At 41.6% G+C, this 24,699-nt stretch overlaps 1 protein-coding gene across 1 annotated transcript in view; it reads left to right on the top strand.

Moving 5' to 3' along the window:
- Positions 1-7,241: 7,241 nt before the first annotated feature.
- Positions 7,242-24,699, top strand: part of LOC306975090 (rho guanine nucleotide exchange factor TIAM2-like) — a 36,542-nt gene continuing 19,084 nt past the window's right edge. The window contains exons 1-8 of the mRNA XM_079572511.1: positions 7,242-7,775; positions 8,798-9,358; positions 16,139-16,366; positions 20,920-21,105; positions 21,210-21,383; positions 21,487-21,553; positions 23,707-23,796; positions 23,981-24,160. Coding sequence (XP_079428637.1) covers positions 7,245-7,775; positions 8,798-9,358; positions 16,139-16,366; positions 20,920-21,105; positions 21,210-21,383; positions 21,487-21,553; positions 23,707-23,796; positions 23,981-24,160 — 2,017 coding nt within the window. The 5' untranslated portion in view covers positions 7,242-7,244. The remainder of the gene's footprint in view (positions 7,776-8,797; positions 9,359-16,138; positions 16,367-20,919; positions 21,106-21,209; positions 21,384-21,486; positions 21,554-23,706; positions 23,797-23,980; positions 24,161-24,699) is intronic.

Here is a 24,699-nt window from a genome sequence, read left to right as displayed (position 1 = left end):
TCAGTCGCTGCTTTTAGTCTGTTTCTCTGTTGAATAAAGTTGATAAGTCGTCTGCAGAAGCGCCGCGTCTCCTTCCCCGTCTGATGTTGACGTTCTCGCGTCCGCAGCAGTATTGGCGCGACAGCGCGGTGCCTCATGGGAAATGTAGTTCGAACGTGTTTAATGCAATTCACCGGCGGGTCGCATATAAGGTAAATAAGTCATTATCTCGCGGGTCGCAAAAAATTACCTCGCGGGCCGCATTTGGCCCCCGGGCCGCATGTGTGAGACGCCTGCTTTAAAGGTACCTGATTTTTGTTCTAGTACGAAACAAAATTGACTTTGTCCTCCTTTAGTTTGTAAACTCAGACATTTGCCTCTACATACAGTTTTGTGAACTTGCAGGCACGTTTGTTTAGTTATTGATTCATTTGGTCGGGACAGTGCGTGTTATTGAACATACGGGTCTCATGCATGTAAACACGCCACACCGTCATCCCTCAAACACACTGTCATTCATCCTGGCCTATTGTACATGTTTTTAGTGGTAGGGGAAACCGGGTACTCCAGAGGAAACCTACGCAGACACGTCCTCTTTCATACATTTCAATCCATAAATCAGGTTTAGGGCCTTTAACCCCTTAACTCCCACCTGAACCGAGCACATTTTCTCCAGTTTGGCTTTACCCCAATCCAAAAGCTTCTGGAAAAAAGCTGTGAAAATAGCAACAAAACTGAGACGAAAACAAGGATGGAAATGTGACAAAAGAGTGACGAAAAATTGATGAAAAAGTGGCAAAAATGTCACAAGAAATGGACAAAAAAAAATCGAAAAAATGACAAAAATTAGACACAAAAAAAGACAAAAATGGGACAAAAAAATTACAAAAATGTGATAAAAATGTGATAAAAATTTGACAAAAATGTGACAAAAATGTGATAAAAATTTGACCAAAAAATGACAAAAATGTGATAAAAAATGGACAAAAAAATGACAAAAAAGTGACAGAAAATGACAAAAAAGGTACAAAAATGAGTTGAATACCCAACAAAAAAATGATGGGAAAAAAATTCTGATGACGTGAGGAAAAAGATCCTCTCGGTTCAGGCGGGAAGAAAACGTAATTTTGCATCATGTACAATATTTTGTCCTAACTTTCCATATTAGAATATTTTGTGACCTGTTTCTATCTCTGTGTGTGATTCTGAAAAGTGCTGATCTCTGGGTGATTGAAGTTTGAATTTCCCACGTCTGTCCCTCCATGTCCCGCCTGGAAACCCTGTTATTGGAAGGAGCTCCTGAGTCTAAGCTGCTCTGACAAGCTCTCCCCAAAGCAGGACGGCACACAGACCAGGTTTTGTTGGTTTTGGGACTTCACTGGTCCCCGGTTTTTGGGGCTGGACTGGCTTAGCCTTTGGGATTCAGGATTAGGACCAGACTCTGGGGGGAACAGTGTGGACCTGGTTCAAACGGGACTTTTCAAAACACTGCATTCCTCTCCACGTCGCTCCCAAAATCCTGGTTTAGTCCGGACTGCGTTCATTTTCTCCTGATTTCATGTTCAGAGTTTCCCGTCTGTCACTCAGGCCTCGATGAACTCTCTCTTGTCCATTTGTCTCGAAGACCATCTGCTTCTTCTGCTGCTCCCCATTCACTTTTATAACAAAGGCCTCCTCCCCCCTCGCTCTCTCCAGGACCTTCCCAAACCCATGGATCCCGCCCCCCCCCCCCCCCCATGCTGACCCGGGGCTTCGGGGACGAGACTGTGCTGGAATGAAAGGACGGACTTAACGCATTGTTGAAGGCGGCAGCTGAGGAGACACCACCTGTTACTGTGGGGCAGCAGGAAACAGGCGGGTTCATCATGTTAGCCTAGCATTAGCATTAGCATTAGCATATTCCAAACGTTTAACCCCTTAACTCCCACCTGAACCGAGCACATTTTCTCCAGTTTGGCTTTACCCCAGACCAAAAGCTTCTGGAAGAAAGCTGTGAAAATAGCGACAAAACTGAGACGAAAACAATGATGGAAATGTGACAAAAGAGTGACGAAAAATTTATGAAAAAGTGGCAAAAATGTCACAAAAATGTCACAAGAAATTGACAAAAAATTGACGAAAAAATGTGACAAAATGTGACAAAATGTGAATAAAAAATTACAAAAATATGACACAATATTGGAAAGAAAAAATGACAAAAAATGTATACAAAAAATGACAAAAAAATTACCAAAAAAAAGACAAAATGTGACAAAAAAAATTACAAAAAAATTACAAAAATGTGACAAAAAAAGTGTCAAAAAATTGCTAAAAAAAATTGACGAAAAAATTACAAAAATGTGATAAAGAATGACAAATAAATGACAAAAAAGTTACAAAAATGAGTTGAGTACACGTAAGGATTAAACAACTCGGAGTCGTGCATTAGGTAAGGGACAATGTATAGAACGCTGGTCATTATCGGGAAAATAAGTACCTTCAGGGCGAAACAAGTCCAGTTCGCCCTGTCGGTACTTATTTTCCCGATAATGACCAGCGTTCTATACATTATCCCTTACCTAATGCACGACTCCGAGTTGTTTAATCCTTACGTGTACTCTCTTGAATGGAATACTTCAATACTTAAGTACTTTCACTTACTTACTTTTCTTGGAGTAATATTTGGCCAGTAGTTTATACAAACAACAACAACGCATTATAGAAGGCGGCATATGGACGTTTTTCACAGTAAATTGTTCAGTAGAAGCCAAAAAACAGCACTTGTTGCTAATGTTAGCATGTAGCATAAAGTTAACTTTAGCTACCTGGTTATCTTTTCTTTTTTTTTTTTATGTATTTCTGGGCTGTTGAACCACTTTTCTTCTCTCCGTGCCTTTGTATCTCTATTTAGTAGAAAACTATATTCATAAATCAGCGTTTGTTAAAGCAGTTTTGGAGTCACTGGAGAACATTTTGATTTTCCTTTTTCCTCTTCTGACTGCTTCAAACATGACCATATATGGGCAAACTAACATGTTAACCCCTCAACTCCCACCGGAACCGAGCACATTTTCTCCAGTTTGGCTTTACCCCAGTCCAAAAGCTTCTGGGAAAAAAGGTGGGAAAAAAGCAACAAAACTGAGACGAAAAAAATGATGATGTGACAAAAAAGTGACAAAAAATGACAAAAAATAACAAAAAAATGACAAAAAAATGACAAAAAAGAAGAAAAAAAATGACAAAAAATGACAAAAAATTGACAAAAAATTGACAAAAAATGACAAAAAAACAATTTTAAAAAATGACAAAAAAGTCAGAAAAAGAGTTGAATACCCCCCAAAAAAGATGGAAAAAAATGTGATGACGTGAGGAAAAAGATCCATTTAGATGAGTTTTAAATGAGGTGCTGGCCTACAGGATTTGGGTAAAGCTGAACTGGAGAAAACGCTCTCGGTTCAGGCGGGAGTTAAGAGGTTAAGGGAGAAAACGAGCAAAAAATCTCAACATTGACCAGCACTTTCAGTAAACATGGTGTTCTTTCTGCCACACAGAAACAAGACTTGCTTCCAGGCTCATTATTGAAAAAAGAAAAAAAAAAAAAAAAAGAAAAAGTCGGAGGATAATATTATTTCAGCCTGAAAAACGCACGCGGACCCGCTTCACACAAAGCCACATTCTGCCAAAACCTGCCAGAACCTGAGAACGCGGAGCGGCAGCGGCGCGCGGTAAAAGAGCCCATTGTAGAGCGCGGTTTCCTCTGCGTGCGCGAATGGAAACACAGGGACACGCCCACACACACACGCACACGGGCGCGCGCGAGGAGGAGGGGGAGGGCGAGAGTTCAGCTGGATCTGACAGGAGCCGAGGAGGCAGAGGAACGGGAGGCGGCGAGAGGAGAGGAGCGCGAGCGCGGCACGGAGAGAGAGAAAGAGGTAAGAGCTGGAAACGAGACGCAAAAACAAGGACGTTTGAAACCGAGAAGAAACGGGACGTAACGGGACGTAACGGGACGGAACCGCTTTGGAAAACACGGAGGGAAATGTGGTTTACGTTTCAAAACAATAACCAGGACTAAAGGAAGTCTCTCTCACAACTTCAGGCACGTTTGTCCGTCTTTTTCACGTTGCTCTGCGTTTTAACCTCTTAACCCCCACCTGAACCGAGCACGCTTTCTACAGTTTGGCTTTACCCAAATCTGAAAGCTTGGGGGGAAAAAGAAGCGACAAAAACGAGGATCAAAACGCAACAAAAAATTGACAAAAAAGAGAGAAAAAAACTAAAATATGACTCAAGCGGGACAAAAGCGGGACGAAAATTCTTATCACTTTTTTGTACATTTTTTGTCACTTTTTTGTCAATTTATTTGCATTTTTTTGTCAAATTCTTATCACTTTTTTGTACATTTTTTGTCACTTTTTTGTAAATTTTTTGTCACTTTTTCGTCAATTTATTTGCATTTTTTTGTCAAATTCTTATCACTTTTTTGTACATTTTTTGTCACTTTTTTGTCAATTTTTTCACACTTTTTTCACATTTTCATCCTTGTTTTCGTCTCAGTTTTGTTGCTATTTTCACAGCTTTTTTCCAGAAGCTTTTGGATTGGGGTAAAGCTGGAGAAAATGTGCTTGGTTCAGGTGGGAGATAAGGGGTTAATATTTTGAATGTTCGTATCTCGATATCAGTACAATTACGATATATCTAGGGCTGGGCGATATATCGATATTTAAGATATATCGATATACTTTTAAATGAGATATGGAGTATATCGCATATATCGGGATATTTCAAATTCAGATAAGCTATTGAGTTAACAAAAAGAAACACTCTTCAACTGAGCACTTTATTTTGTTATCTCTCAAAAAAAGATTGACCTATTTTATTTTATAGGCTATTTTTATTTAAGATTTTTTGTTTTATTTAAATGGAGCTTTGTTATACAGTGTTTATGTTTACATTTTATAGTGAGTTTCAATAAAACTACTCGTATTTGGCTTTGACTTCGACTTAACATTTCGCATTTTGCGGAAAAAATATCGGGATACATATCGTATATCGATATTCACCATAAATATATCGGGATACGACTTTTGGTCCATATCGCCCAGCCCTAGATATATCCTTTGCCGGGAGCTCGTTTCCATGGCGATGTGAAGCCAAACATGAGGTTTAAAGGAGAAAAAAAATCGACTCCTCTGAGCTTTGTAACACTGTTCGTAACTGTCCTCCCCATAATCCAACACAGAATCACTTTTGAGCAGTTCTGGGCTCAAGGTGTGTTCATCACGTCGCCAAGAACTGACTGGCAGCGCCGTGCAAGTGGAATGGAAACGGTGTTAGTGGTGATAATGGCAAAAAAGAGTCAAGAGCAACAACGTTTTAGTCATTTATAGCTTGTCACTTCCAAAGCTACACGTAAACAATGTGTTTATTCTCTCAAGGAGCTGCACTGGCCCCACTTTGTTGTGTGAAAGAGGCGTGAATGGGAACATTTTATTTAATAATTTTAATAAACCACTAAATAAGCTTTACAATTTAAAACACTGTTTGAGAAAAAGCTTGGTCTTTCTTGAATTCTCCAACTCACAATGTCCCCCAAACTCCAAAATGATGAGAATTTCCCTTAACGTCTTAACCCCCACCTTGTATTATCCAAGTATCCAGGCTTTACCCAAATGTAAAGGTGTTAATTCGGGTCTAAAGTGCCGTCACGAGCTTAAAATAGAAGCTGCAGTTACACGTATGACCTGAGGTGGCAGTAGTGAGTATAAAATGGCCAACTTGCATCTAGTCTCTTTAAACGAAGATGGGAAAAGCAGCAAAAATAAGCAACAACGACAAATAAGGAACAACTAAGTTATAAAAATGCTCCAAAAAAAAGGCCACAAACAGTGATGAAAAAGTGAGAAAAACACAAAGAAAAAAGCATCAGAAAAGTGATGAAAGAGCAACAAAAAGTAACGAAAAGTGACAACAACGGCGCAACAATGCAAGGAAACACAACAAGGAATGACAGGTAAAGGTTATTTTAGAAAGACATGATAACAACAAAAAAGTGTTTAAAGCAGAACTACATAACTCTTGCCCATAGAGGCCATAAGCGCCACTGCAGGTGTCGTAGCATGTTGCGTTTTTCTACTCTTTAACCTCTTAACTCCCGCCTGAAACGAGAGGACGTCATCAGATTTTTTTTTCCATCATTTTTTTGTTGGGTGTTCAACTCATTTTTGTAATTTTTTGTCACATTTTTTGTCATATTTTTTGTCACATTTTTTGTCATTTTTTCGTACATTTTTCATCATATTTTTGTCACATTTTTTTGTCACATTTTTTTGTAATTTTGTGTCAAATTTTTGTAATTTTTTTGTCACATTTTTGTAATTTTTTCGGTCATTTTTGTCACATTTTTGTCATTTTTTCGTCAATTTTTTTATCACATTTTTGTCACATTTTCTGTCATTTTTTGTCATTTTTTGTCAATTTTTTGTAATTTTTGGTCACATTTTTGTCACATTTTTGTCATTTTTTCGTCAATTTTTATCACATTTTTGTCAAAAAATGTTTTGTCATTTTATGTCACATTTTTGTCATTTTTTTGCCATATTTTTGTAATTATTTTGTCATATTTTTGTCATTTTTTTGTCAATTTCTTGTGACATTTTTGTGACATTTTTGCCACTTTTTCATCAATTTTTCATCACTTTTTTGTCAATGTTTTCTCACTTTTTTGTCACATTTCCATCATTGTTTTCGTCTCAGTTTTGTTGCTATTTTCACAGCTTTTTTCCAGAAGCTTTTGGATTGGGGTAAAGCCAAACTGGAGAAAACGTGCTCGGTTCAGGTGGGATTAAGGGGTTAATCGTCCGTGAGAGTAAATCCTACCCTGACAGAAAAGACAAAGGGACAGAGGGATATTGTTCATCCAATTACACAATGGAGATCATTTATTTCCTTCAAACTTGGCCGTAAATACTGTTTAAGTAGCGCTAGCCCGCAGTTAGCCTGTTAGCTTCTTCTTCGTGATTCCATTAGTGTGTATTGCGCATCCGGGTCAGAGCAGGGAAAGTTGCAAGGGGGGTTTTCTGGCCAGAGACACCAGGGGGAGATGAAAGACCCCCCAAATCCTCCCAATAACACTTGTACTTCCCCCAGAGGGACTACGGGAAGGATTTATTAAGATAAACAAGTTACATAGTACTGCTTTAAATACAAAGACTCATACAAAAACATCTATAGTCAAATCTAAAAGTCACAATATAATATAAATACTCTGTTTTTTTCAGATAACCATGGGAAACGCCGACAGCAACGTTACCTGTGAAGGGGCGGAGCTTCAGCCTGGACACACCTGGTGGGGGCGGAGTCAGCAGAAGAGCGGCCGCAGCTGCAGGAAACAGAATCAGCCAACGAGGAGCCAAAATCGGACTCAAAATGTGGATTTAAACGCGGATTTTGGGAGAGTTTTATCCAGTAACGTGTTTGCGGATTCTTGGCCCAGCGCGAGACGCGACAACGACTTCGTGAGCGTCAAAAACGGAAGCCTGAGCTCGGAGGAGACTTTACAGGAGGCGGAGAAGTACAACCTGAGCAGCAGTTCGTACCAGGACAGCGGGTTTGGGGAGTCCTTCCAGACCCCGAGTCCGGTCTCCTCCCAGAGCCCGGACTCGTCGCCGGATCTGGTCCTGGCCCGGGATTGGACGGACTCGGCGAGGACGTCTGGGGAGAGGGAGGAGCCGCGGAAAACGGACGCGTTCAAGAGCAGGATCAGGAAACTCAGCGACTGGACGGGGAGTCTGAGGATCAAGAAGAGGCGGGTCCAGGTGAGAATTGACCAATCAGAGAAGAGATGTGGGCTAAACAGGAAGTGAGGGGGGATAATGTAAAGATTAGAAACCATAAAAGCCAGAGGAAAAAAAAGAAAGAAAACTCAACCATGACAATGCTCAAAACCTAAAATACCATTACTTGCCATAAATTTATCTTAAAGGTGCATTATGCAACTTTTTATGCACATTTTTGGGGGGATATTTGTGTGTATTTGACCTTGTAATGACCCTGTGGGTGTGGTCAGCATGACGCCTTTACTTCCATCCCAGTGGTCTCTAGACATTTCATCCTTTTAACTTAACTCATCAGTATTTAAAGCAGGGGTAGTTTGGGTAGCCCATTTTCTTCCACAAATATTAGTTTTGTACATCATATATATGACCTAATGGGATGTTTTGCCGGAAAATGTGAAAATATTGACCATACTTTCCACATTTTAGAATACTTTATCACGTATTTGAGCTCTGAGATTGAGATCCTCTTGTGGGCCAAAGGTTTTATGCTGGCGGGCCGGATTCGGCCCCCGGGCCTGACGTTGCCTACCCCTGATTTAAAGTATCGATATCGTTCGACACTTCAACGACAGAGCACAGAAGACGACTCAAGAACCTTCAGCGAAGATAAAGTATTGATACTTTGATTAAGTATCAATACTTTGATTAAGTATCAATACTTTGATTAAGTATCAATACTTTGATTAAGTATCAATACTTTGATTAAGTATCAATACTGGGTATCATGATATATCGTGATATTATTGAAAAATGATATTTTGTTGTTGACAATTCTAAAAACCTGAACAATGAATAAGTATATAAATATAAAACAAGCCAAAAAAATGAAAATAAATAAAAAATAAATGTTAAAATGTACATAAAATTTCAAATATAAATGAAGTAAAAATAAAATGATATGAAACAAAACATAAAACAAAACAAAACCAACTGAATTCAAGTGAGATAAAGACTTTATCTTAGGGACAAACCCAGGTCTAAACGTTCTCCTCTTCTTCCAGGACCCAGACCTCAGCAGCAACTGGTCCTTCAACCCTCTCCAAAACTCAGCCCTACCTCAAATCCAAGTCCCAAACCTGGACCAGACCCAGACCCAGTCCCAGGCCGCTCCAGACTCGCGTCTCAGCGTCTATCAGAACTTCCGCCAGGACCTGGAGTCCAGATCCACGTTAGGCTCCGCTCAGACGTCCTCGGACCGGGACTCTGTGGACCGTGAGGAGCAGGGGCTGAGGCGTGGGCCAGGAGAGCGGAGTCTGGAGCGGGGCGTGGTCCGGAGAGCCGGCTGGATCTGGATTAAACCTCTGGTCAAACTGAGCCGAGACCAGCTGGAGCTGGCGCCGCGGAGGAAGTGGAGGAAGTTCTGGGTGAAGCTGAGGGGCTGCTGGCTGCAGTTCTTCTCCTGTCCCGGTCTGGACCCGGTGGCGGAGCTCCGCGAGGGAGACCCGGGCCCCGTCATGGAGCTGCGCGTGTGGGACAGTCTGGTGCAGCCGGTCCCCGAACACCCCTCCAGAGAAAACGTCTTCTGCCTGAGCAGCGCCGCGGGACACGTCTACCTGCTGCAGGTGAGGAACGACAGCCTTTAATGCAGGGGTGGGCAACGGCAGGCCCGGGGGCCGAATATGGCCCTCCAGCATGGACGCTCTGGCCCTCAGGATTTTTTTAATGATTTGGAAGATGATATTATTACACAAATCAGAGGTCAAAAGGTTTGAATACTCTAAAAAATGTGCAAAATACAGTCAAATCTTAAAAAACTTCTAAACAAAACACCCAGTTAGGTCATGTATAGGGCTGAGTACGATGCTTTATCCGATATCTATACTAAAACAGATATAAATACATAGATATCATATTTAAATACTGCGTGGAAGGTCTGCACATTTACAATATCAGGTTCATCTCTAATGGCAGGAAATGTGTGAAACATGGGGATTAATGCACAATTATCATACTTGGAATTAAAGGGGGTGTATTATGCAAAATGGACTTTTTCAAGCTTTACATCATGTTATTAAGTCATTCCCTCATTAAAAACATGCCTGAAGTGTTGCCTTGGCACATTCACGTATTTTTGAGTAATCTGTAAAAACTCTGATGGCGGCCATTTTAGGGATAGGTTTGCCTGAGTCCTCCTAGGAACGCCCCCACCTCCTGGAGACGCCTCCGAGCTTTCGTCACCAGCCGAGTAACCAACCACTGCTCCTCAGCAGAACCCCCTCCCCACTGATGCCACAGACAGCGTGTGGAGGGGGCATGTCGGAAAGGCTCAGAGGTTCTTAAAGAGACAGAGGCCTATTTCAAGACATTCACTACAGCCATTTTGAGAGAGACATTTTATACAAGGCAGTTATTCTAATTTACTGCATTTACAGACCAACAGAAGGTTTGGTCATCATTGTAGTGTGATATAGACTGGTGCTATGTGATTGAACCCGCCTGAGAGTATCATTTTCCTCACGTCATCAGATTTTTTCCCCATCATTTTTTAATCAAATTTTTGTCATTTTTGGTCACATTTTTTATCATTTTTTGTCAATTTTTTTTATAAATTTTTTGTCACATTTTTGTAGTTTTTCTGGCACATTTTGTCAAATGTTTGTCATTTTTTGGTCATTTTTTTGTCAAATTTGTGTCATTTTTTCATACATTTTCCGTCACTTTTTTGTAACATTTTTGTCATTTTTTTGTCATTTTTTGTCAATTTCTTGTGACATTTTTGTGACATTTTTGCCTCTTTTTCATAAATTTTTCGTCACTTTTATGTCACATTTCCATCATTGTTTTCGTCTCAGTTTTGTTGCTTTTTCACAGCTTTTTTCCAGAAGTTTTTGGATTGGGGTAAAGCCAAACTGGTGAAAAGGTGCTCGGTTCAGGTGGGAGTTAAGGGGTTAAAAGGACCATCTCTGGCGATTTGTGCCAATTTAACAACAAAAACAATTGGTCTCACTTGGCCCCCGAACAGCACTTTGGGAACCCCTGACATAGCCTCATGACACATTATAGACCCACACACTCAAACACGTGTGTTAAAGCCACGATTATGCAGAATTTGTCCCTGAAATGATCCAAACCAAGTGTTTCAGACAGATGCCTCAGCGATTACTCACATGAATGAAGCAAGACGGGTTTGTTTTGATTGGAAACGACTTTAAAAGCTAAAACAGAGGGTTTCCACACAGTGATATGTTAACCTCTTACCACCCGCCCAAACCAAATCCATTCTCTCCTCTTTGCCATTGTCATCACTTTTTATTTCCCTTTTGTGTTTTTGTCACTTTTTTATTACTTTTTTGCTGCTCTTTTGTCACTTTTTTGCTGGATTTTTGTCTGTTTCTGCTGGAATTGTGTCTTTTTTTTGCTGGATTTTTGTCTTTTTTTTGCTGGATTTTTGTCCTTTTCTGCTGTTTTTTTTTTGGTCTTTTTCTGATGGATTTTTGTCATTTTTTGCTGTTTTTTTGGCATTTTTTTGCTGAATTTTTGTCACTTTTTTCTGCTGGATTTTAGTCATTTTTTTGCTGGATTTTTGTCATTTTTTCTGCTGGATTTTTGTCTTTTTTTTGGTTGAATTTTTGTCTTTTTCTGCTGGATTTTTGTCATTTTTTTGCTGGATTTTTGTCCTTTTTTTGCTGGATTTTTTGTCTTTTTTTTGCTGGATTTTTGTCATTTTTTTGCTGGATTTTTGTCATTTTTTTTGGTGGATTTTTGTCACTTTTTTGTTGCTCTTTTGTCACTTTTTTGTTGCTCTTTTGTCACTTTTTTGTTGCTCTTTTGTCATTTTTTGGTCACTTTTTAGCGTTTTTTTTTTTGTTGTGTTTTCATCCTCATTTTCTTCTCGTTTTTTGCCGCTGTTTTGAAGAAGCTTTTTAGATTTGGAGAATTTGGAGAAAACATGTTTAGGTGGGAGTTAAGAGGTTAAAGCAGAAAAGCCTTCGATAAATGATTAAGGTGTAATGAATGATAGTTTAATGATCAGACTAAACTGAAAGCTGCGTGATCCACATTCGTGCAGCAGGTGGTCAGAATGTTATGGCTCGTCTGACACTTGTTGTGGATGTTCCTCGTTCCTCCCGTCTCTGCAGCTGTGCATGACAAGTGCGTATTTATATTCACGCTCCGCACACTGTTGGTTTGTGTCGGGCGAAATATCCCATCGTACATTCCTCAGATGCCGGAGTGGAAGTTATGCAAGAAGCACCACAGAGCTGGGGAGTTCCTCTGGGCGCCGTGAGTCACCGACCGCACATCGCTCGCGGGCGGAGTCTTCTGCGTAACCGGGCAGGCGTGTTCCATGGCAACGGCAGCTTTCAGGAACAACTCGTTTTAATTGCGCTTTAGTATGCAGAAAATGGCAGAAGTACATCAGCACTGTGGTAAAAAAAAACACAAGTGCTGCAGATACTTTGGCACGAGTTAGTCGCTTTGTTTTTCTGCATTTACCAAAAACTACTGGTATTGAAAAAATTTAAGTATCGAAAGCAAGTACCGAAAAGTAATATTTATATTGAAGGTTAAAGGGATATTTCAGGATTTTTGACATAGGGCCTCATTTCCTTGTTATCCAGAGTGTTGCTGATTTATGGAGATATTTTTTTTTTGTAATTCATGCAGTTTTTATATTTGAAGAGTTTCGTGGCGCTAGGCTAGTGCAAGGCTAGTGCATTTCTATGGTATCAGCTAGCCTGCATTAACCTCTTAACTCCCACCTGAACATGTTTTCTCCAAATTCTCCAAATCTAAAAGCTTCTTCAAAACAGCGGCAAAAAACGAGAAGAAAATGAGGATGAAAACGCAACAAAAAAGCGCTAAAAAGTGACAAAAATCCAGCAAAAAAAGACCAAAATCCATTAGAAAAAAGACAAAAATCCAGCAAAAAATGACAAAAATCCAGATTTTTTTTTGTTGAAAAATCCAGCAAAAAAGTGACAAAAATCCAGCAAAAAAAGTGACAAAAATCCAGCAAAAAAATTACAAAAATCCAGCAAAAAAGTAATAAAAAAGTGACAAAAACACATAAGGGAAATAAAACGTGACGAGAGGAGAGAATGCATTTGGTTTTGGTGGGTGGTAAGAGGTTAAAAACAGTGTGACCCGCTCCACAGAGCACCTGAGGCAAATCACTTTTAACACCAGACTAACCATATAAATGTCTGTGTCCATAGAATCATGTTTGGAATATAACTGACCTGCATCACATGAACGATCGCATTTTGAGGGACTATTTTCTAGCAGATCACTTCACCGCTGTGTAGCTTATACAACCACAAAGCTGATGCTGCTCAAATATAAGGTATTTTAAATGCAAAATGGTTTTATTTATATGGTTAGTCCGGTGTTATAAGTGATTTGCCTCAGGTGCTCTGTGGAGCGGGTCAGACTGTTTTTAATGCAGGCTAGCTGATACCATAAAAATGCGCTAGCCTTGCACTAGCCTAGCGCCACGAAACTCTTCAAATATAAGAACTGCAAGAATTACAAAAAAAAAATAACACTCTGGATAACTAGGAAATGAGGCCCTATGTCAAAAATCCTGAAAAATCCCTTTAATGCTGTTGGTTATCAAAATGTAATAAATAAAAAAATGGAAAAAAATAAGAGAAACTGTTTTGTGTTTCTCCGCCCTTTTGTAGTTAAAGCCACACCGCGTAGAATTTTACCCAATAAATAAAATTGAAATACAAGCATCTATTTTATGACATTTTCATAATTGAAAAATACCTCATAAATATATAAACAAACAGGTTTTTTGTTGCTAGCGGCTAAGACATGACTAACTTTACTGGAAGTGGGCGCGTCTCCAGCTCGTCTCCATGGAGATGTGACTAAAACCAGGAGAATTTGAGATTCAAACAGGTTTGGTTCTCATCCAAATCCATTCTTTGATTACCCACTGCAGACACAGCATGTTCTGTATTGAGCTGGTCATTAAGAGCATGTTTTGAACTGATGGTCCAAATGTTACGCAGTGTGCCTTTAAAGGAAGTTTCTTGGTCGTTTCACCTCAAACAAATGATACAAATGCAAAAGAAAATGAAATGGAAGGAAAATAAATAAATAAAATCCTACGCTGACAGAAAAGACAAAGGGACAGAGGGATGTTGTTCATCCAGTTACACAATGGAGATCAGTTTTTTCACTCAAACTTGGCTGTAAATACTGTTTAAGTGGCGCTAGCCCGCAGTTAGCTTTGCCCGTTAGCCTGTTAGCTTCTTCTTCGTGATTCCATTCGTGTGTATTGGTGAGTCCGACCCAGTGCAGGGAAGTTGCAATTGTGGTTTTCTGGCCAGAGACACCAGGGGGAGATGAAAGACCCTCCAATCATCCCATTAACCCTTGTATTACCCCCAGAGGGACCAAAGAGAGGATTTATGAAGGTAAACAAGTCAATATCGTAATTATTCCAGTTTACTTCTTTAACCCCTTAACTCCCACCTGAACCGAGCACATTTTCTCCAGTTTGGCTTTACCCAAATCTAAAAGCTTCTGGAAAAAAGCTGTGAAAATAGCAACAAAACTGAGACGAAAACAATGATGGAAATGTGACAAAAAAGTGACGAAAACATTGACAAAAAAGTGATGAAAAATTGATTAAAAAGTGGCAAAAATGTCACAAGAAATTGACAAAAATTGAGAAAAAAATTACAAAAAATTGAGAAAAAAATGACAAAAAAATGACAAAAATGTGACAAAAATGTGATTAAAAAATTGACGAAAAAATGACAAAAAAGTTTCAAAAATGAGTTGAATACCCAACAAAAAAATGATGGAAAATAAATCTGATGACGTGAGGAACAATATCTGGACATTGCAGCCACAGTTCTCGTCTGTAGTTTGGACCTGGATGACTCTTTTGTCCCGCCGCTCTGACAGGTGCTTGTTATTGTTGTGTAAATGAGCGGCGAGCGGCCGAGCATTAAACCCCCGGAGATTCCCTCACACAGACCCTGCCCCCCAGCTCTTCCACTGGACAGATGTCAGATACGCCTCTGACTTGGGGCCCCTCTCTCGCTGTGCCCCCCCTGGGTCTCTAAGAAAACACGTCCACAGAAGTCCACAAACTATTTTTAATCCGGCGGAGAAGAGCTGCCACAACAACATCTGCTGCCTGACGAACACATTAACAAGAGACAGAGTTTTCATCCCGTTCACAAACTCCACATGCTTGTACTCATACTCGTACTCATTCATGAGGTCCCGATACCAGAAACCGATACCATTTGAAGTGCGGCCAGCGCAGCTACGAGGCGCATCTACGAGGCGCAGCTACGAGGCGCAGCTCTCAGCTGAGGAGAGAAGAAGCAACAAACTTGAGAATTGTTTAGTGGAAACACAATAATCCACATAGAGCTGACTTTATTACAGACTGCGCTCTCTAAACCAGAGTCTGAGCTGGATTTAACCAGAGCTAATGTTGTTAGTGCTGCAGCGTCTGCAGTGTTTACAACATACAGGCTAACGTTGCTAACTCGCGGCTAGCAGTTTTGGCCATTCTGACGTAGTTTTAAGCCCAGGGGTTTATTCATCTGAAAAACTAACCCAGCGACTAAAAAGTCCTCAGAAAATCCAAATTAAAGACATACAGCATGTTTATATTGAGCCAAAATGAGCTGCAGCAGAACAATGAAAACGCTGTAGCTTCTCGCTAAGTTACTACAAACACACGAGAAAATCTACAGGAGCTGAAGTAAAGACGAAAAGAGACCATTTAAGAAACATCTCAATACTATTGTTAAATAACAATACATAAATGAATAAAGCTCAGGCATTGGGAGCTTTTGGACATGGGCTTTTCTGTCTATGATGGACAGAGACATAAAAATTATATTGAATGAAAATAAAAGATAAAAAAATAAATGGCATCAGCACAATTCTAATGTTCTTCTTAAATGTGTCGCCTACTTTACATAAGGAAATGTACATGAGTAAATTAACTAATTACAAACCAATCTGCTGTGAAAAAAGTAAATATGTTGAAGAAAATGCCTTGTACTCGGATCGGTATCGGCAAGTACTTAAATCAAAGTACTCGTACTCGGATCGGTTTTAGAAAAAGTGGTATCGGTGCCTCCCTATATCTGGTTATCCACGTGAAGAAGAAGAACACGGACAAACAGGAGCTCTTACTCAGTGTTTATTATTATGGCCCATTGATTTTTTAACATTGATCGCGTCCATCTCCATGGCAACGCTGACAACAACATCAGGTTTTCACTAATTAGACTCGAGTGACATTAAAACACGCCGAGCCGTGACCTGGAATCACCATGGTAACACACATGTCCTCTGTCTAAACTGTGTGGCTTTAAACAGGAAATACAAAAGTGCCTTATTGCTTCTCTCCTCAGGCCGGTTCCCAGTCGGACCTCGAGGCCTGGATCACCTCGGTCCACTCGGTTGCCGCGGCGACGGCCTCCAGGAGCAGCGGTCACCGCGGCGACACGCTGGACTTCCTGCGAGAGCGCGTCCACTTCCTGTCGCAGAGGATGGAGGAGGAGCAGAGGGTGAAGAAAATGGCCGCCCTCCAACTGAGCCTCATCACAGAGACGGAAAACCGCAGGAGCGTGCAGGCCCAGGTACTACTACTACTACTACTACTACTACTACTACTACTACTGCTACTGCTACTACTGCTACTGCTACTACTACTACTACTACTACTACTACTACTACTACTACTACTACTACTACTCCTACTACTACTACTACTACTACTAGCACTACCACCTCAGGAGCGTACTGGCCTCCTTTGGACCTCGTTTTTTACTGCGCTGTTTTTTTAGTATCATAAATAAAAAGAGGACGCCTAAATCTTTGATTGACAGGCTCTGGAGCTCTCTGGATGCTTGTTGTCGATCCGCCCGCCCTGCGAGGGCGGGGCTTCCAGCCTCTTTGACCTTTTAAGGAACAGGCTTTGTAGGAGGAGACGGGGCAGTATAACTACTACTGCCACTACATGTCTTTGAACAGTTGCCTTAAACTGTTTGTGTTTATTACAATGAATAAAGGGCTTAAAGCAGTACTAAGTAACGTGTTTACCTTAATAAATCCCTGTCCCAGTGTTAATGGGATGATTGGAGGGTCTTTCATCTCCCCCTGGTGTCTCTGACCAGAAAACCACAATTGCAACTTGACTGCCACCAGGTCAGAGGCCCCAATACACACTAATGGAATCACAAAGAAGAAGCTAGCAGGCTAATGGGCAAAGCTAACTGCGGGCTAGCGCCCTTAAACAGTATTTACAGCCAAGTTTGAGTAAAAAAATGATCTCCATTGTATAATTGGATGAACAATATCCCTCTGTCCCTTTGTCTTTTCTGTCAGCGTAGGATTTACTCTCACGGACAAATAAAAAGTTAAAAAATCGTAACTTGCTACGACACCTGCAGTTGCACTTATGGCCTCTAGGGACAAGAGTTACTTAGTTCTGCTTTAATGCCTCTGTTTTTTATAAAGGTTAAGTTAAAAACAGTTATTTGTCATTATACAATAACTGTACAATGGTATTTGTCCTCTGCATTTGACCCATCCTTCGACTCCGCTGGGACGACCCGTAAGGAGCAGCGCCCGGAGACCCATCTCCAGATGTAGAGTCAGGCTGATATTCAGAATCACCTGGCTGGAGGATTCACCTATTGTACATGTTTGCAGTACATGCTCCTCACAGAAAGGCCCCGCCCAGGTGGGAAACGAACCCAGGACCCTCAAGCTGTGAGGCACGAGCGCCACCGTGTTGCATCTCGGAAAAAACAGATGAAAAAGCCTCATTTTCATAAATATTCAAAGGGCCTGTTACTTTTTATCCATAACTGTTCTGTTTTGGGGCATCTCTTCACTTTCCAGCCTCAGTGAATTCCAAAAGCGCTGACACCCTCCCCCTGCTCTCCAGTACCACCCTGTTACACACGAGCAGCCAGTCCCCTCCCATAATGCTCTGGGGTCCGGGGCTGGGGAGGGGCCGGACTGACTCTGGGACTGACTCTGGGACAGGCTCTGGGACAGGCTCCTGTTTTTGGAGGGTGCACGTGATCCCCCTGTTCCCAGACGCCGTTACATAACTCTCCCCCCGCTCGAGCCTTGTTTTCCTGCCTTTGTCCTGGGTCGGTCCGGGTTCTCAGGAAGTCTCCACATCTGTGCGCCTCCCTGCGCCTCCCTGCGCCTCACACACTCCTCCTGCACAGACAGCGAGGGCAGACGGAGCTGGGTCTGAGGGAAAAGCAGTCTGAGCGCTCGGTGTTTGGCTCCGGGCTGAAGCCGCAGCATAAACAGTCGTGGTTTGTACGACTTTAATCAACTCCAAATGAGCAGAGAGGCTCCCGCCACAACGGACACGATGATTCAGAAACTCAGATCCCTCACTGTGAAACATAGGAAAGAAAAGAACACCAATGTACTCTTCAAACTACACTCCACATGCAGAACTTCAGATAGATAGATAGATAGATAGATAGATAGATAGAACTTTAGAGTGGTTTCTTTCCCATTTTAACAGTTACTCATGTGATGAAAACTGTTTTTAGGTTGAAACGTGCTGCTGTTATTAAAGTCCACTATTAACAAACTGGCAAACTTTCATCTACTTATATTAAGACTTGTATTTGTGTTTTTTTAAGCAAAACTAGACTCTCTAATACACCTTATATGTGATTTTGGGAGCTCTGTGATGAACAGAAGTGAAATAGATGACGATCTGGACATTTTATATATTTATTTATTTTTAGTCTGAGGGGGCGTGGTGTTAGTCTGAGGGGGCGTGGTGTTAGTCTGAGGAGGCGTGGTGTTAGTCTGAGGAGGCGTGGTGTTAGTCTGAGGGGGCGTGGTGTTAGTCTGAGAGGGCGTGGTGTTAGTCTGAGGGGGTCTGGTGTTAGTCTGAGAGGGCGTGGTGTTAGTCTGAGGGGGCGTGGTGTTAGTCTGAGGGGCGTGGTGTTAGTCTGAGGGGGTCTGGTGTTAGTCTGAGGGGGCGTGGTGTTAGTCTGAGGGGCGTGGTGTTAGTCTGAGAGGGCGTGGTGTTAGTCTGAGGGGGTCTGGTGTTAGTCTGAGGGGGCGTGGTGTTAGTCTGAGGGGCGTGGTGTTAGTCTGAGGGCGTGGTGTTAATCTGAGGGGGCGTGGTGTTAGTCTGAGGGGCGTGGTGTTAATCTGAGGGGGCGTGGTGTTAGTCTGAGGGCGTCGTGTTAGTCTGAGGGGGCGTGGTGTTAATCTGAGGGGGCGTGGTGTTAGTCTGAGGGGGCGTGGTGTTAGTCTGAGGGGGCGTGGTGTTAGTCTGAGGGCGTGGTGTTAGTCTGAGGGGCGTGGTGTTAGTCTGAGGGGGCGCGGTGTTAGTCTGAGGGGCGTGGTGTTAATCTGAGGGGGCGTGGTGTTAGTCTGAGGGCGTGGTGTTAGTCTGAGGGGGCGTGGTGTTAGTCTGAGGGGCGTGGTGTTAATCTGAGGGGGCGTGTGTTAGTCTTAGGGGGCGTGGTGTTATGCTCCGTCCACACCAAACTCGTTTTGGCGCCTCCAAAGCGTCAGGTTTACATTTAAAATACATGGAGGACGCGCCTCCGGGGGGCGTCAAGATGTCCCGCAGCGCGTCACGCGCCTCCTCCGCGGCGCGTTTTGAGGTTTTTCACGCTTGGTGAGCGTTTGACGCGCCTCCAGGGCGTTGAGCGCGGCCGACGCTCGAGTTGGGAAATGTTGAACTTTTTGGCGAAATTCGCGAGCGTCGACCAATCAGGAGCTTTCTCCCCATAGTGACGTACGTTGTAGCTAAGCCACCGGGGCAGATTCTACGCCAGCCCCACAGATGTCAACAAGTCACAAGTTACGGACGTAGCTTCTTTGTGAACCGGAGCTACAGCCGCTCTGGGACTTTTTTTTTTAGAAAGACACATCAGTGCTTCTTTATCTAAACACCAGGATTAAAAACGGCGGAAGTACCGTTGAAAGCGACTCTCGTCCGAGCGCAGCTCCTGGAGCAAATGGTGAAACTCGCCAAACTGAGAACGCCTTCGGACGATCTCATGAATCCAGACACGGCGCCGACGAGCCCGTAGACGACGTTGTCTGGCTTTATGAAGCAATAAAAGCCAAGCCACTCTCTCTATGTCATCCATGTTGATAACTGATAACGGCTCCCAACGCGCTCCACGACGACGCTCTTGACGCGCGTCGAGAGCGTCTTGACGCTTGGTTACGAGCGTCTGACTTGAATGAGCACAGGCGTCCAACAACGGGCGTGACGCGCGTTTTTGACGCCCAAATCGAGTTTGGTGTGGACGGAGCATTAGTCTGAGTCACATTTTTGTTGAGTTTTTGTTGAATTTTTGTTGAATTTTTGTCACATTTTTGTTGAATTTTTATTGAGTTTTTGTCACATTTTTGTTGAATTTTTGTTGAATTTTTGTTGAATTTTTGTTGAATTTTTGTTGAATTTTTGTTGAATTTTTGTTGAATTTTTGTCACATTTTTGTTGAGTTTTTGTTACATTTTTGTTGCATTTTTGTTGAATTTTTGTCGAATTTTTGTCACATTTCTGTTGAGTTTTTGTCCCATTTTTGTTGAATTTTTGTCACATTTTTGTTGAGTTTTTGTCACATTTTTGTCACATTTTTGTTGAATTTTTATTGAGTTTTTGTCACATTTTTGTTGAATTTTTGTCAAATTTTTGTCACATTTTTGTTGAGTTTTTGTCACATTTTTGTTGAGTTTTTGTCACATTTTTGTTGAATTTTTGTCATTTTTTTGTTGAATTTTTGTCACATTTTTGTTGAGTTTTTGTCACATTTTTGTTTAATTTTTGTCATTTTTTTGTTGAATTTTTGTCGCATTTTTGTTGAATTTTTGTTGAATTTTTGTCACATTTTTGTTGAGTTTTTGTCACATTTTTGTTGAATTTTTGTCACATTTTTGTTGAGTTTTTGTCACTTTTGGGTTGAGTTTTTTGTCACTTTTTGTTGAATTTTTGTCACATTTTTGTTGAATTTTGTCACATTTTTGCTGCGTTTACATCCTTGTTTTCTTCTTTGTGGCTTTGTGGCTATTTTGTGGCTTTTTTCCCAAGAAGCTTTTTGATTAGGGTAAAGCCAAACTGGAGAAAATGGGATCCGTTCAGGTGGGAGTTAAGAGGTTAATAACTGGTTTCGTTTCGTTGCAGATCAGCCAGTGGGAGCAGAGCATGGAGGGCCTGAGCATGGACCTGTTCAGGTTTAAGTCGTACCTGTGCAGCCTGCAGGGCCTCGAGCTCCCGAACCCCAAGAACCCGCTGTCGGCCGCCTCACGCGCCTCCAAGAGCACGCTGGGAAAACTCGGACTGTTCAACGTGTCCACGCTCCACGCTCTGGTGAGACAAAAAACAAAAAACAGGCTGTTATATGTTTTTTACAGCCACTAAAACCTGCTTAACGTAGTTTTAGTGTCAAAGTGAAACATACTCGATCTGTCCAGGTTTGCAGCAGAGACCAGGCCGCGCTGAGACGACACAACCGCGATCTGATTGGCCAGACCAGGGAGCGACGGGCTCTGATTGGACGAACCATCAGGAAGAGGCGGAGCTTCAAGACGTCAATGAAAACGACGGAGAATCAACACGGCGACGATCGACCTCTGCCAACGCCTCAGGTCAAAGCCTCTTCACTTCGGTCCCGAGCGGAGTTTCACAGATTCATGAAAACAAAAAAGAAATAGTGAATAAAAATCGAATTATTTTATTTTCATCCTTTAGGTCCAGGAAGAACAAGACGAGGAGCTGACTCTGCAGCTCAGTCGAACCAGCTCACATCTCGATTATGGTACTGCTCCCTTTACTACTGACGACTCCTGCTTCTGGTGTACATGCGTTTCCAATGACATCACACATAGTTCCAGCGGCCATTTTGAATAAAGTAGCATTATGCAGTACTACAACATCTAACAGTATCTCTACTCAGGGTGAAATGAAAGAGAACTGATTGACAGTGGCATTTTTATATACTCGTGATCATTGTTCAAGAAGATAACAGTTAAAACACAACACAACAGAGACGCACGTTTATGTGAAGAAACCAGCAGATGTGGCAGCTCTGTCTGTGGAGCTACAGCAGGATTTACTGAAGATCTGCTTCACTCTGAAGACTAAATTAACACATCAAAAAGCAAACAGAAAACCTTTCTCTGCGATTTTTACAGTTTGTCATGTCGACAGAGTCTCAGTCGGAGTCAGTGTTTAACCTCTTAACTCCCGCCTGAACCGAGAGCATTTTCTCCAGTTCAGCCTTACCCAAATCCAGTAGGCCAGTGTAACGCCTCATTTGAAAGCTAAGATCTACAAAACTCATCTAAATGGATCTTTTTCCTCACGTCATCAGATTTTTTTTCCATCTTTTTTGGGGGGGTATTCAACTCATTTTTCCCCCCATTTTTTGTTCTTTTTTTTTGTTCTTTTTTTGTCATTTTTTGTTCTTTTTTTTGTCATTTTTGTCACATTTTTTCTGTCACTTTATTGTCAAAGTTTTCTCACTTTTTTGCCACAAAATCATTGTTTTCGTCTCAGTTCTGTCTCTATTTTCACAGCTTTTTTCCAGAAGCTTTTGGACTGGGGTAAAGCCACGTTAGCATGCTACCGGTTAGCAACTGTCAATCCACTGTCAATGGCTTCAACACGTTAAACACATGTGTGACTCACGTCTATGACACTGAGGAAATACCTCTGTCACATGTTGTTTCCAAGGCTAGATGTTTGGAGTGTGGTTCAGGGCTTTCTCTTGGAGAGGTCAGAGCTGAGCTGTTGAAGCTAAATGCTAGCCGGTAGCATGCTAACATCTTGAGCAGCTTAAACACTGACCCACTGGTTTCTTCACATAAACATGAGCATTGATTACGATTATATAAAAATGCCACTGTTAATCAGTTGTCTTTCATTTTCATCCTGAGTAAAGATATTGTTACATGTATAGTACTGCATAATGCTACTTCGGTATTCAAAATGGCCGCCATAACAACAAAAGTCACATGACTGAAAAGCATGTGTATACTGTATTTGTATTCTCAAATGCTGCACATGGTCATATTCACTCTCAAACTAAACAAGATCCAAAATCCCCTCTCCCCTCTCCCCTCTTGGTGACTAATTTATCAACAAAATAAACCAATACATTTAACCGTTAACTCCCGCCTGAACCGAGCACATTTTCTCCAGTTTGGCTTTACCCCAATCCAAAAGCTTCTGGAAAAAAGCTGTGAAAATAGCAACAAAACTGAGACGAAAACAATGATGGAAATGTGACAAAAAAGTGAGAAAACAGTGGCAAAATGTGACGAAAAATTGATGAAAAAGGGGCAAAAATGTCACAAGCAATTGACAAAAAATGGACGAAAAACTAAAAAAAAATGGACAAAAAATTGACAAAAAAATAACAAAAAAAATGACAAAAATGTGACAAAATGTGACAAAAATGTGATAAAAAATTGACAAAAATTGACAAAAATGTGACAAAAAATGTGACAAAAATTGGATAAAAAATTGACAAAAAAATGACAGAAATGTGACAAAAAATAACAAAAATGTGACAAAAACATGACAAAAATTTGACAAAAAAATGACAAAAAACTTACAAATATGAGTTGAATACCCAACAAAAAAATGATGGAAAAAAAATCTGATGACGTGAGGAAAAAGATCCTCTCAGTTCAGGCGGGAGTTAAGAGGTTAATCCATGATCTGTTATTCAGCTTTCGTCGCCAAAAAGGTTTTTTTCCCCCCCATATGTTTGTCTATGGAACCGCAGTTTGGACCCGGAAGCATGCCACACTTAACAACTCCATAGCCACAGCCGCCCTGGGGTAGACTGATGGAAACGAGGCTGCCAATTTCCCACCACCAACCGCTCACTCACTTTACTACAGCGACTTTTTTTTCACTGAGAATCGCCTGATCATAACTTCCCCTGACCGTCCCCTGTTGCAGGCTTCGCTGTGATTGGTCAGGTCGATGCCGAGGGGCGGAGCCACATCTACATCAGTCAAGTGGATCCAAACGGACTGTCGGCGAATCAAGGTCTGAACCGAGACACCTTTTATTATAAACAGAAGCTTTTCTCCAGAAATAATCATGAATCAAGGCCTTAAATGTCCTTAAAAGCTTTATATCTACACTTGTTTGGAAATAGTGTCAGCTTTTAGTGACCAAACGTTTATTAAAAATAAAAATGCACTCAGCTTCCCGGTCTGGTCCCCCTCAGGGCTGCGTGTGGGAGACCAGGTTCTGTCGGTGAACGCGGCGCCCGTTTCCCGGTTGGATCTGGACTTGATCCCGAGCGTCTTCAGCCACAGGACTCTGCTGCTGTCCGTGCGGAGGCGCCGCCCGTCACCTGACCCCGCGCCGGCCAATCAGGAGCGGGACAGCCAGTCATGTGACACAGGTACGACTGAAGGGCTGAAATTAACACAATATCAACATCACCGCGGTCTCTCCTCTGACTGAGACTCTTAGAGTTTTGAGGATCTGAACTTTTCTCGAGTCGAGTTTTTGTTTTTTGTCTTTTACTCCATTACATCCTGGACCTCTTAACTCCCACCTGAACAGATCCCATTTTCTCCAGTTTGGCTTTACCCTAATCAAAAAACTTCTTGGGAAAAAAGCACCAAAACAGCCACAAAAAAATGAGAAGAAAACAAGGATGTAAACGCAACAAAAATGTGACAAAAATTCAACAAAAAGTGACAAAAATTCAACAAAAAAAAGAATAAAAATTCAACAAAAAGGTGACACAACACAGCAACAACGCAAGGAAAAAGTTCAGTTTTGTGGGTCTTAGCTTTCAAATGAGGTGTTACACAGGCCTATATAATAGCCAAAGAGGACAGAATGCATTTGGTTTAGGCGGGTGGTAAGAGGTTAATATACATCCAAAATATAAAACTGGCAGCATATTTTGTCTAAAATAAGCCAATCAGAGTA

This window comes from Gobius niger, assembly GCF_951799975.1.
Source record: "Gobius niger genome assembly, chromosome: 15".
In the NCBI taxonomy this organism is placed as follows: domain Eukaryota; kingdom Metazoa; phylum Chordata; class Actinopteri; order Gobiiformes; family Gobiidae; genus Gobius; species Gobius niger.
Note: the sequence above shows the minus strand (reverse complement) of the source record. Positions and strands in the feature narration are given on the sequence as shown.